Source organism: Achroia grisella, unplaced genomic scaffold (assembly GCF_030625045.1).
Source record: "Achroia grisella isolate CSIRO2021 unplaced genomic scaffold, CSIRO_AGI_Agris_v1 utg503, whole genome shotgun sequence".
Taxonomy (NCBI): domain Eukaryota; kingdom Metazoa; phylum Arthropoda; class Insecta; order Lepidoptera; family Pyralidae; genus Achroia; species Achroia grisella.
Genome location: NW_026712898.1, coordinates 561,982 through 576,403, shown reverse-complemented (window position 1 = coordinate 576,403; position 14,422 = coordinate 561,982). Strand labels below are relative to the sequence as shown.

At 36.9% G+C, this 14,422-nt stretch overlaps 1 protein-coding gene across 1 annotated transcript; it reads right to left on the bottom strand.

The window, feature by feature from the left end:
- Positions 1-1,497: 1,497 nt before the first annotated feature.
- LOC131846166 (dual specificity protein phosphatase MPK-4-like) lies at positions 1,498-8,367 on the bottom strand. The gene is made up of 7 exons (XM_059195405.1): positions 8,252-8,367; positions 7,541-7,672; positions 7,173-7,272; positions 3,877-4,112; positions 3,141-3,508; positions 2,210-2,399; positions 1,498-1,623 (listed from the first exon to the last, which is right to left on the bottom strand). The coding sequence occupies exons 1-7, from the start codon at positions 8,361-8,363 to the stop codon at positions 1,520-1,522; spliced, it is 1,242 nt and encodes a 413-aa protein (XP_059051388.1). The 5' UTR covers positions 8,364-8,367; the 3' UTR covers positions 1,498-1,519.
- Between the last annotated feature and the right edge of the window lie 6,055 nt (positions 8,368-14,422).

Genomic DNA, 14,422 nt, shown 5'->3' with positions numbered 1-14,422 from the left:
AAGCCTCCAATAAACTTTCACTGTAGCCCCGTCAGCGGAGGTTCACCTTATTATTATCATCATACAGAATTAGAATTTCTGACTATTTTATTATCCAGGTATTTGAACACATTTGTCTTTCATTTGTACTCTGTGCATATAAAGTTATTCCTTGTATTTTGAGCCTAAGCCAAGTATCTAAATTAATATTCTTTTATTAACATAGTACTTGGCATATTCTTGACTGGTTAGCAAGTATCTCCTATTCAATTATTTTTTTCGGACTACTCTAATACGTCGAATCCAACTCGGATGGGCAGCGTTCGGGAAGCTCCGATATATCTTTTCGTCCAAATTTCCGCAGTGTCTCAAGACGAAGGTTTACGACCAATGTGTGTTGCCAGTGATGACTTACGGAACAGAGACGTGGTCGCTAACTATGGGCCCCATCAACAAGCTCAGAGTCACTCAGAGGGCAATGGAGAGGGCTATGCTCGGAGTTTCTCTGCGTGATCGAATCAGAAATGAGGAGATCCGCAGAAGAACCAGAGTGACCGACATAGCCCGAAGAATTGCGACTTTGAAGTGGCAATGGGCAGGGCACATAGCTCGTAGGACAGATGGCCGTTGGGGCAGTAAAGTCCTCGAGTGGCGACCACGGACCGGAAGACGCAGCGTGGGAAGGCCTCCAGCAAGGTGGACCGACGATCTGGTCAAGATCGCGGGAAGGCATTGGATGCGAGCAGCGCAGGACCGATCGTCGTGGAGATCTTTGGGGGAGGCCTATGTCCAGCAGTGGACGTCTTCCGGGCTGCAATGATGACTCTAATACTGTTGGCCGCAGCTGGCCTTTACAGTTTCACTGAACGATAGGAGACGAGTGCAGATGGCACTCCAAACCGCGGAAGGACTTATGGAGCGGCTGAAGGCCAACTCCCGCCCGCGGAAGGCCTTATGGAACTACTGAAGGTCGACTCCCGCCTAACGGATACGACTTTAGTCTGAGGGCACTGCTACGGGTTCAAACCTCAGCTCAGGCCGTCGTAATTTTGATCCCTATTTGAGTTAGACGGGGGACCGACTGATAGGTGGCTCGTCCTGATGGCACTTTAATCCGCGGAAGGAGTCATGAAGCCAACTCCTGCCTGACGGATACTGTAGTCTGAGGGCACTGTTACGGGTTCAAACCTCAGCTTAGGCCGTCGTAATTTTGATCCCCATTTGAATTAGACGGGGGATCGATGGAGGGGACCGACTGATAGGTGGCTCGTACTGATGGCACTTTAAACCGCAGGAGTCATGAAACCAACTCCTGCCTGACAGATACTTTAGTCTGAGGACACCGCTAGGTGTTCAAGCCTCAGCTGAAGCGCTAAGTTCGATTCCCATTTGAATTGAGCTAGGAATCAGAGAGCCTATTTAACTATTATTGCGTCTGCACCAAGTTTCTACAGCGACCTGGCAACATAAAATTGTAGATCACGGCCAAAATGCAAGTCCTCGCTGCTGTATTGATATCACAACAGGGTATGAGGTTCCTTCAAACAGTGACCTGTACATTTTGTACTATATTGGACCATTCTACCTTCGAAGGTACGAGGTAGAAAGCCGGCGCTACCTTCTGTCCGCACGGGCATTTACAGCCTGAAACAAAATTATATTAAGCTATGAAATCCATTATAATGGTTCATTTTCATAATAGGATCACTCCCTATCGGGGGAAAGAAGATTGTTAGTAATGTGAATTGAGAATATTGCTATTTCAAATAAAAATATTCAAATCAATTTACAATGTCAGGTTGACCTCCATGCGGTTCCCCCTGGAAACAATCGTGATAAATTCTTCATGAATTTCTCACTATGGGCTAACTGATCTGACCTCATCATCCTTCACTGGTGCCCCGCCAGCGTAAACCGTTAGCGCAGGTGCACCATTACATTATCATACTTAAAATAAAAAAATAGAATCATGATGGTGAGTAGAAGGTTATTAACATGAGCGGTAGATTAAAAAAATGTGACTGTGTAGAATAGAAAGGATTTTCTATTCTATTCTATAGATGTTTAAAATTTATAAATCTGTTTCAATCTGCCATTTTGCAGAGATAGTTATCTATTACAAAAAGGCAAGAAGGCACATGAAATAAGCGAGATTACGCGTGTCTAATAATAAATAACCATCAACTGTTTTATGCAAATAAAATTCATTTAATTAAGTAAAAACACTCACCCATGACCCAGTTGAAGCTGCCAATTTTGTTCTGACACTTGGGGCAGTGCAGCTTGCCGTGCGTGTCGTGCTGCACCTCCTTCATCCAGGACATCGGCTCCACGAACCACATCAGCCGGCAGATCTCGGGTGCGTCGCGGGCCACTATGTTCGCGTCCACCATGTTCCCTTCACTGTAGCCGTCCAACACCTGGAAATAAGAATAATAAAATGCACCTGGAAATAGGTACAATAAAATGCACCTAGAAATAGAAATAATAAAAAGTACCTGGAAATAGGAAAATGGGTGCTGCTTGTAGGGACTGTTTTGTTCTGATAACTATGATTGATTTATTTTTGTTACTCAAGTAACTATTTACTTATTGACTGTGCTTTTTGGAAGTTTGTATTCAAACACAGTTCTTAAAATTGTAAATCTGAACTACATTTATTTAAAAGATATATGTATATAATATATATATATATATTAGTGCTTTTGAATAGTTTTTTTTTGTCACTCATTCGGATCGCAGACTGACAGAATGAGCAAGAAACTTGCGTGTTTTAAAAGATTAAATAAAAGTTGTTCAAAATTACATTCAGAAGAATTTTGGTGTGATGATTGATATAACGATGGTAATGGTTTATGTGATATTGACCATCGACGACCTCGATGCTCTAGCGGTCTAGCACACCGCTTTACGACCGATGGTCGCGGGTTCGATTCCTCGCACGGCACAAACATTTGTATTCATGAGTATGATTGTTTGTATCGGTCTGGGTGTATTCTATGTATAATATGTATATATTTACAACATAAAAATATCTATGTATATGTATCAGTTATCTAGTACTTATAACACAAGCTTTAGCTACTTAACTTGGGTCTAGATAGCGCTGTGTGAATTGTCCTGAGATTATTATTATTATATATTATTAAATAAATAAATACCTGGCTAGGACCTTCATCACTATCATGACAGTCACTCTTCTGGCTATTACTCTGTCCTGGACTATTCAAATCGCTGCACGTATCAATCTTAGTATCCAATATCTGACAGGCGAGACTCTTCAACTTCTCTAACAGGATCTCCCCATTCTCGGCACAGGTCAGCCCTGTGAGCTTGCTCGGTGGCGGCCGAATGCCTTTCTTTGCTAACTCCACTTTTAACTGCTTGGGTATGTGCGGGATGATGTTGTTCTGGCTGGCTACTATACGGCGGCACTTCTTGCACCGGTATACTATGGGATCAGGCCGCTCCCGTATCAACCCTGGGTCTGGTTTCACGAGGTCCGCGAACATTTGTGGTAGAATTTTTACTGGAATTTAAACAAATGGTAATTATAGTGTTTTATATTAATTTATTATTATTATTATCAATAACCACCAATTGGAGTGTCTGTTTCTAATATTGAAATAACCGTTTTTTACTACATGCATATGACTATAAATACAGTACATACACCAAAATAACAAATTTTACAATTTTTGGTTGCATGTCTGTTTGTTCCAGATAATCTCTGATATCGCTGGACCGATTTTGACGGGATTTTTATTGGCAGATAGCTGATGTAATAACTAGGACTAACTTAGGCTACTTTTATTTTAGAAAAATAAAGTTACACTCCACGCGAACGAAGTCATTGGAACAGCTAGTTTAAAATAAACCTTGTTATTAAAATAATACCTTGTTTTAACTTTTGCCCGGCCATTTTCAACCTAAATTGCTTATATCTAGGGTCCTCTTTGTTCAGCGTAAATCCAATATGGCCAAAGAGTTTGAGCTGCGCCACGAAACCAATGTTGGGGCTGATAAACCGCCGCTTGCTCTTTACCAATGTGAACGCGTCCTCGTAACATAGTCCATACTTTTCCATTATATAAGCTACCACTACAGCAGCTGACCGAGACACTCCGAAGTAACTGAAAATTTCATTATCTAAATATCTCAAATATACTATCTATATATACTCAAAGGTGACTGACGTAGTGATCTATCAACGCACAGCCCAAACCACTGGACGGATCGGGCTGAAATTTGGCATGCAGGTAGATGTTATGACGTAGGCATCCGCTAAGAAAGGATTTTGATTAATTCTACACCCAAGGGGATGGAAGTTTGCCAATTTTAAACCGATCGGGCTGAGACTTTGCATGCATAAAGCTACTATGAAGTAGGCACCCCCTAATAAAGGATTTTGATAACGTCCACAAAAGAAATAGTCAATATTTTTGAAAATTTTTTCGCTAATATTCCAACTGATATTACTTCCTCTTTGGACTCTTCTCCTGGTACAGCTAAATCATTCCTTATTGACAATGTTGTTTCTTGTCCGGTTACATTTAAATTTACATTTATTGACATTGCTACAATTACTAAACAATTAAATTTAAAAAATACTGAAGACCATTGGGGCATGTCTGTTAAAGTTATTAACACCGCTATAGATGTTATTGCTCCATATTTAGTAATTATTTTCAATAAATGTATTTCTGATGGTGTTTTTCCCAATTTAATGAAACATAGCAAAATAACTCCACTCTTTAAGTCAGGAGAAAAAACTGTGGTAGGTAATTATAGGCCTATATCTATCTTACCAGTATTGAGTAAAGTGTTTGAAAAAATTATGCTCAATCAAATGCTGCAACACTTTAAAGTAAATAAACTGCTTCACAGTCGACAATTTGGTTTCACGGCCGGTAAATCAACTACTGATGCCGGTGTAGCTCTCATTAAATATATATTTGATTCTTGGGAGAGGTCTCAGGATGCAGTCGGTGTATTTTGTGATCTTTCAAAAGCATTTGATTGCGTTGAACATGAAACACTTTTGCTCAAACTTGAACATTACGGTATTAGATATGAAGCACAAAGCATGATGAAATCCTATCTAAATAATAGAATGCAAGTTGTCGAAATAAATGGTGTAAAGTCTGAGGGAACTAGTATTAAAATGGGTGTTCCTCAGGGCTCTATTTTAGATCCTTTCTTATTTTTAGATGATCTTCCTTATATGGTAGAAAAGATAGCTGACATAGTTCTGTTTGCTGATGATACTTCATTAGTATTCAAAGTCAATCGACATATTGATGATTTGGACGAAGTAAACGGTGCTCTTTCTTATGTTTTAAAATGGTTTACGGCTAATAATATGTTACTAAATGCAAATAAAACTAAATGTATCAAATTTACTCTACCCAATGTAAGGCCGGTAGATTCAAAAATCACGTTGGACAATAAACCTATTAATTTTGTGGATGATACTGTATTTCTAGGTATCACATTAGATTCCAAGTTGCAATGGGGCGCTCATATTACTAAATTAGCGAGTCGACTTAGTTCCGCCGCTTATGCGGTAAGAAGAATTAAACAATTAACAGACGTGGCAACGGCTAAACTTGTGTACTTTAGCTATTTCCATAGCATTATGTCGTATGGTATTTTGTTATGGGGCAAAGCAGCTGATATAAATACAATTTTTATTTTACAAAAGAGGGCCATTCGCTCCATTTATAGCATGGGTTCCAGGGAGTCTTTGCGAGAGTGCTTTAAGGAATCAAATATCCTCACCGTTGCTTCTCAATATATTTATGAAAATATCATGTATGCCAGGAAGAATATAGACAGTTTCAAAAGAGTTAGTGATTGCACTAATAAAAGCTTACGTAACAACAACAAACTGATTTTACCTAAATGTCGTTTGGCTAAAGTTAGTAATTCGTTTTATGGCAATTGCGTAAGGTTTTACAATAAAATACCAGAGTCTGTTATAAATCTGCCAGAAAAAAGATTTAAATGTCAAATAAAACACTTCCTTTGCAAAAAAGCTTACTATAAAATTGAAGAATTCGTTAACGATAATAATGTTTTTGTAGAAAAATTTTAAATACATAGCACTGACAATATTATCTGATTACACTAATAATGAGTGCGTAGCGATTTCTATGTTGATTGTCGCATGCCTCTTACTTGTTACACTGTAATTATTTATATATAAAAAAAAAAACATCTATTAAAAAGAGCAACACACAAGTTTCTTGCTCATTCTTCTTGTGATGAATCTGCATTCCGAATGAGTGGTAGAATCAAAATATGACTATTCAAAAGTGCTTGTAATGAGTTTATTTGAATAAAGATTATTTCTATTTCTATTTCTATTGATAAATTCCACCCCTAAGGGGATAAATTAACGCGAGCGAAGCCGCGGGCAAAAGCTAGTAATGTTATAAAGATAATGATGACGACAAGATCGGTGGTGAAGTTAAAAGACATACAGTGGGGAACATATATATTTAGAATTATATATATCAACTGCCTATACACGTACGCTTTTTTACACAGGAAAGAATATATTAGTCGGGCTGTCTCTTAAGTGCTAATAGCATTGGGAATAGTGCGAATTTTGCTTACCACATATTCTTGACTAGTTGTCAAAAATATGGTCAAAATTTGAAAGCAAAATTCGCACTATTCCCAATGCTATGAGGACGCTATGAGGACTTCAGACTGCCCAACGCGTCGCCCCGGAGTGGAAGCGTGCGGTAGTTAGAACAGAGCAGTCGCTCAGGGGGCCGTTTTTGTTTACCTGCCTCAAGAGGAGATGCGAGCCTGAAATGACGTGTATGAACTAGAAGAGGGATTGCTATATGATGCTGGAATAGCTGATTAACCATTTTATATAATTAATTACTGCCTTGAATCTCGTTTTCGCTACATTTTATTTCAAACGCGTTTTCCAGCATGCTTCCAGAAACTTTTTGCTATGCACATAATGCACAACCTTCTAGCATTGCAATTTCTGTACCGACACAATATTAAAACTATCATGAGAAGAGCTTATTCGTTAACAGCCCAGTAACACACTTGCTGGTGTTGATTGTCATTGGCGGTGGTAGTCACTTACCATTAAGCTGCAAGTTTGTTTGTCCCCAATAAAGAATTGTTGCTCTAAAATAACAAATTAGATGAAGAGCTACACTCACCAATGCACCAATACTGTGCCACCTTTTGTGATCGCTTCTTTGATAAAATCATTTGTTTCTGGCAGGTGGCTTATCAAATCTTCTTTGGGCACATCAGCCACTGCAATAAATATATTTTATATTAATAAACTTTATATATAGTATAATACCATACCTACAAATATCTTATTTTATTTTTTTTCTTTATTTTTTGGTATTTTTGTACATAAAATGTGACGATGGCATCCAGATTGTTCTGGATCTGAACTTGGCTCGATCAGAAGCTGTCTCTGACATATCTTCCTTCAATTCAAACTTGTGCAGAGTACAGTTCTCTGCACAAGTTCCAAAATATATATGTAAAATCATATACATATCAAGAAACTTACATTTCACATATTTAAAGGTGATATTGATGTGGTCGAGTGCTGTCCGCGGCAGTGGTACCACATCTATGGTCAGTATATGTGTTACCTGCAACTTCTCTAATGTCTTGTAGTCTCTGGCACATGCCAGATTACCTGTAATGGAAGTTGGAAGTTTAATCTGTGATCTGGGCCGTGTGTGTAGAGCTGAATCTACCAAAGTAGCCAGCCAAGGTCTTCCCAGAAGCGCAGAAGCCTTCTGGTATCTTTACAGGCTTCACAAAAAACCTCACAATTCTGAGGAATTGTGAATTAGCAAGAAACCACTAATTTTCAGCAGAGGCTGTTAAATGTAGGCGAGACATGACAAGAAAAAAAATAAACCAAAAATATAATGTAAATATATGTTAAAAATATGTGTTACTAGCTACTCGCCCTGTCTTTGCAAGGGTGTACATGTATTATATATATAAACCTTCCTCTTGAATCACTTTATCTGTTAAAAAAACCGCTTCAAAACCCGTTATGTAATTTTAAAGATTTAAGCATACATAGGGACGGTCAGATAGCGACAGCGACTTTGTTTTATATTATGTAATGATGATGTGAAAGAATTAAGTTATAATAATAATAACAAAAATGGTATAGATTTAACAGAGAATCAGTTAATTTTAAAAGAATAAAATAAAGTTCTTTATCCTTAATTCCTTCTACATGTTGCTGTTATACACCCACCTAAATACAGTCCGTCGTCTATGAGATCAACGCTTATATCCAGATTATCATCCTCCAAATAATCCTGAGAATCTGAAGCATGGATTTGGACGTCAGCTATCTGTTTTGCCATTTGTTACGCTAAAAATTAGAATAGAATAGAATATATCTATCAAAAACATTGAGACTATTAATTTTCTGAATTAAACAAAGTTATTTAAAGTTAACTGAAATGGAAATAACCTTATTAAATTATTTTAATACTAGTAAAAAAGTAAACAAACCTTCAAAGGAAAAATCAATACACGACACTGCAACACTTAAAACCATAAAATGGTTATAATAAGATAGAATAAAATGTTGTTATTTAACTTCTAAATAATAATTCTTTGTACTGAATTTATAATCTAATTATTTGTACGAAAATTACAGACAAAATTTAAACACCGCTATTCGCAGTAGATTTTATTTGAAAGATGAAATAAATATATCAAATTAAGAAACGGTGACAGTGACAGTCATGATAAAGTGCTCTGTGAACAGTCATGGCAAAAAACCCGCGGAGTGCCGTAGAGGTCAGTTTTCACTATCACTGTACCCAATCTCTCTAACGGTATCGAACCACTTAGCTTCAGGCGAGACTTCGCATCGCTTTGTGTGTTCTACCGAATATACAACGGACTGTGTTCTGATGAATTGTTTGACATGATGCCTACGGCTTCCTTTTACCATCGCACCGCTCACCATCGACAGGGAATTCATCCCCACACGCTGGAACCTAAGTGGTCTCGGACAGTGCGGTTTCAGAGGAGCTTCCTCCCGCGTACACTTAGATTGTGGAATGAACTACCTCCCGAGGTTTTCTCGAGAGACTACAGCATGGGGTTTTTCAAGAAGGGTATATTAAGGTTTCTTAAGAGTCGGCAACGCGTATGTGACACCCCTGGTGTTTCAGGCGTCCATAGGCTACGGTAACAGTTTACCATCAGATGGGCCGTATGCTTGTTTGCCACCTAAGTGGTATACAAAAAAAAACTTAATTGTCTTACCTTGTTAATCGTTTTTTTATATCTAAATATTACAGCAAACATTACTTATATACTATAGGAAATACTATAATTCAGCAAATTGTCTAAGCCCTAAGCTAATCGTAGTAGTAATTGCTAATAAGATTACGCTAGGCGTTGTGATTTTATATGTGAACGATTTTCAATTGGATAGTTTTTGTTGTATGGTACTCGACATAATTTGCCACTAATTACAAATGTAGCTGACCAGTTTTACTAAAACAGTGCTTACTTGTCAGTAAGCTTCACTAAATCCAAAGGCGAAATGTTAAGAACTCAGAACAACATTTTAAATCAAACTAACAACTTGTCACATACAAAAGGACTCAACATTATGTGCAATTGTTAGTTAAAAACAAGAATCCAATACGATTAACTATTTTATTACATTATATGTACCTACTCAGGTATATTTTAAATTTTCCCACAAATTTAATTCTTCCACATAGCTCGCCAATATACTTCCCAATTTCCCGAAATCAAATTGACTCACACCCAAACTCCTCCAAATGGGAGTTTCCTAATAACTATAATTTGAATAAAACCTGCGTTGTTAGGTCGTGCTCTAACCTCCAATTTGCAAACAATGTCGCAGGGTCAACAGACGTGCGGTAACGAAGATTATTGTCATGCGCTTTTACCAGTTAACAATCTTGACTTTCTAATTTGTAACAAAAACGAGTATTTCACATATTTTGGTCACTGCAATGACATGTCTTTAGAATACGAGTAAAAATGTATAAATTTTATATATGTATATGATTTATTTGTAATTTGAATATTGCTATGAGTGAAAATAAAGAGATAATTTGTAGACGTTTAATTATATTAAACTTATATATAAAACACAAGGTTTTCTATAGAGACTACAGCACGGGGTTTTTCAAGAACCTTAATATACCCTATTAAGGTTTCTTAAAGGTCGGCAACGCCCACGTGACACCCCTGGTGCTTGAGGTCCGGAGGCTACGGTACTGTCTCGCTTTTATGCCAAAACTATTGAACCGATATAAATAAATGCGAAAGTAACCCTGTCTGCCTCTCTGTATACGCTTTCACGCCAAAACTACTGAACCAATTTATATGAAATTTGCTGCACAGATAGCCTAGACCCTGAGAAAGGACATAGGCTACTTTTTAATGCGCAACAAGAGGGGGTAAAAGGGGAGATGACAGTTTGTATAGAAGTATCGTCATTTTTAAAGGTTGAAACTTATTTTTTAGGCTAAAAATAAATATGACATTCAAAATTTGTAAAAAAATTAGGAGATTTCTTATTTTTGAAGATAGAACAATGAATGATGTTATCTTTGGCTTAGCTATCGTCATTTTTAAAGGTTGAAACTTATTTTTTAGGCTAAAAATAAATATGACATTCAAAATTTGTAAAAAAATTAGGGGATTTCTCATTCTTGAAGATAGAACAATGAATGATGTTATCTTTGGCTTAGCTATCGTCATTTTTAAAGGTTGAAACTTATTTTTTAGGCTACAAATAAATATGACATTCAAAATTTGTAAAAAAATTAGGAGATTTCTCATTTTTGAATATAGAACAATGAATGATGTTATCTTTGGCTTAGCTATCGTCATTTTTAAAGGTTGAAACTTATTTTTTAGGCTAAAAATAAATATGACATTCAAAATTTGTAAAAAAATTAGGAGATTTCTCATTTTTGAATATAGAACAATGAATGATGTTATCTTTGGCTTAGCTATCGTCATTTTTAAAGGTTGAAACTTATTTTTTAGGCTAAAAATAAATATGACATTCAAAATTTGTAAAAAAAATAGGGGATTTCTCATTCTTGAAGATAGAACAATGAATGATGTTATCTTTGGCTTAGTTCATTCGATATTTTTTCTTTATTTAGTCAAGGTCACCAAATAAAGAAGATCATGCAGACGAAGTCGCGGGTACAGCTAGTGTATCTATAATCGTTGACCCAGCGTACACATACATAACACATTGTATAACCGGTGAGTCAGCTAATTACGTCAGGGACATATTTGTAGGCGATAACTTCAAAACATTGCAAGAATCTTTGGACTTTTTAAAAATAAACCTTGGACTTTGGATACAACTTTCTAACTTATACGTTATGACTAATCATATGCATCCTATGTACAAATAGACGGTTATTTGACGGCCTCGGTGGTCTAGCGGTTGAGCACAGCGTTTTACTTCCGATTGGTCGCGGGTTCGATTCTTGCCACGGTACAAATACTTTTATTTATGAATATGATTTGTATCTGTCTGGGTGTTTTCTATTTTTTTTTATGGATGATAATGGAATGGTGCACCCGCCTGCACTAACGGTTTACGCTGGCGGGGCACCAGTGGAGGATGATAAGATGAGCATGAGTTCAGATCAGTTTACCCATCGTGATAACCAAGTATTGACCACGATGGTTTCCAGGGGAAACCGCGTGGAGGTCGACCTAACATGGTACATTGTTATCAATGGGCTAGACTACTACACCCCATTGCTAACAATTCCCACCCCCCGGGATGTTTTCTATTTGTAATATGTATGTTTTTACAAAAAATAAGTCTTTATGTCAGTAGTCTAGTGCCCATAACACAAGCTCTGCTTAGCTAGGTACTACACTAGTAGTAGTAAAAAGGTACTTAAGTATTTGTATCAGTTGTTTAGTACCCCATGCTTATCTAAAAACCATCTGGCATTATTGAATTATCAAAAAGGAACTATTACAGTATTTTTTGTTACTTAAGTATTTGAGTGTTACGTCAGAACAAACTACATTATTTTCCTCGTATTGCGTATTTGTAGAATATGCAAGCAATTCTTGTAGAGCGCAGTCACAACGCAATATTTTAATGTTGATCTAATTTCATTACACACCATGATTATACATACTAAACTAGCTACCGCCCCGGCTTCGCACGGGTGTACATGTATTAATAATAATAATAAATAACCCAGGACAATTCACACAGCGTTCGAGTCAAAATAGTTTTATACTGGTACAACTAGATGGCGCTGTATTTTTGCATACATATTTCTAAAACACGCTAATAAGATATTTTTGTTGTTCCTTATATAGATATGTAATTTTACTTAGGCACTTAGATCAATATATACGGTTGTAACTTCATAACTGTATTTCATTCAATAAGTACAACGCTCCTGATCTCCAGAACCTCGATTTTATACACACAGCGCCATCTAATGTTACGATAAGCAGAGCTTGTGTTATGGGTACTAGTCAACTGCTATAAATACTTACATGTATACATAATATATATAGAAAACATTCAGACCGATACAAATAATCGTACTAGGGAATACAAATGTTTCTATCGTGCGAGGAATCGAACACTCGACCATCGGAAGTGAAGCAGAGTGTTAGAGAGTGTATTGTACGTATAATCTCTTTCTCTTAAATCACTCTACCTATAACTAAAAAAACTGCATTAAAATCCGTTGCGTAGGTTAAAATATCTAAGCCAAGAGCAGAGAAAGCGACTTCATTTTATACTATGGAAAGATATGTAATAATAATAACTCTGGACAATAACACAGCGCCATTTGCAAGAGGTTCTATGTCTTTAGAGGGAGACGCAATTGTTAGTAATGGAGAATAGTAGTCACGAGATAAGCAGAGATTTATATCTTTAGAGGGAGACGCAATTGTTAGTCATGGAGAATAGTAGTCCCAAGATAAGCAGAGTTTTATGTCTTTAGAGGGAGACGCAATTGTTAGTAATGGAAAATAGTAGTCACGAGATAAGCAGAGTTTTATGTCTTTAGAGGGAGACGCAATTGTTAGTAATGGAAAATAGTAGTCACGAGATAAGCAGAGTTTTATGTCTTTAGAGGGAGACGCAATTGTTAGTAATGGAAAATAGTAGTCACGAGATAAGCAGAGTTTTATGTCTTTAGAGGGAGACGCAATTGTTAGTAATGGAAAATAGTAGTCACGAGATAAGCAGAGTTTTATGTCTTTAGAGGGAGACGCAATTGTTAGTAATGGAAAATAGTAGTCCCAAGATAAGCAGAGTTTTATGTCTTTAGAGGGAGACGCAATTGTTAGTAATGGAGAATAGTAGTCCCAAGATAAGCAGAGTTTTATGTCTTTAGAGGGAGACGCAATTGTTAGTAATGGAAAATAGTAGTCACGAGATAAGCAGAGTTTTATGTCTTTAGAGGGAGACGCAATTGTTAGTAATGGAAAATAGTAGTCACGAGATAAGCAGAGTTTTATGTCTTTAGAGGGAGACGCAATTGTTAGTAATGGAAAATAGTAGTCACGAGATAAGCAGAGTTTTATGTCTTTAGAGGGAGACGCAATTGTTAGTAATGGAAAATAGTAGTCACGAGATAAGCAGAGTTTTATGTCTTTAGAGGGAGACGCAATTGTTAGTAATGGAAAATAGTAGTCACGAGATAAGCAGAGTTTTATGTCTTTAGAGGGAGACGCAATTGTTAGTAATGGAAAATAGTAGTCCCAAGATAAGCAGAGTTTTATGTCTTTAGAGGGAGACGCAATTGTTAGTAATGGAGAATAGTAGTCCCAAGATAAGCAGAGTTTTATGTCTTTAGAGGGAGACGCAATTGTTAGTAATGGAAAATAGTAGTCACGAGATAAGCAGAGTTTTATGTCTTTAGAGGGAGACGCAATTGTTAGTAATGGAAAATAGTAGTCACGAGATAAGCAGAGTTTTATGTCTTTAGAGGGAGACGCAATTGTTAGTAATGGAAAATAGTAGTCACGAGATAAGCAGAGTTTTATGTCTTTAGAGGGAGACGCAATTGTTAGTAATGGAAAATAGTAGTCCCAAGATAAGCAGAGTTTTATGTCTTTAGAGGGAGACGCAATTGTTAGTAATGGAGAATAGTAGTCACGAGATAAGCAGAGTTTTATGTCTTTAGAGGGAGACGCAATTGTTAGTAATGGAAAATAGTAGTCACGAGATAAGCAGAGTTTTATGTCTTTAGAGGGAGACGCAATTGTTAGTAATGGAAAATAGTAGTCACGAGATAAGCAGAGTTTTATGTCTTTAGAGGGAGACGCAATTGTTAGTAATGGAAAATAGTAGTCACGAGATAAGCAGAGTTTTATGTCTTTAGAGGGAGACGCAATTGTTAGTAATGGAAAA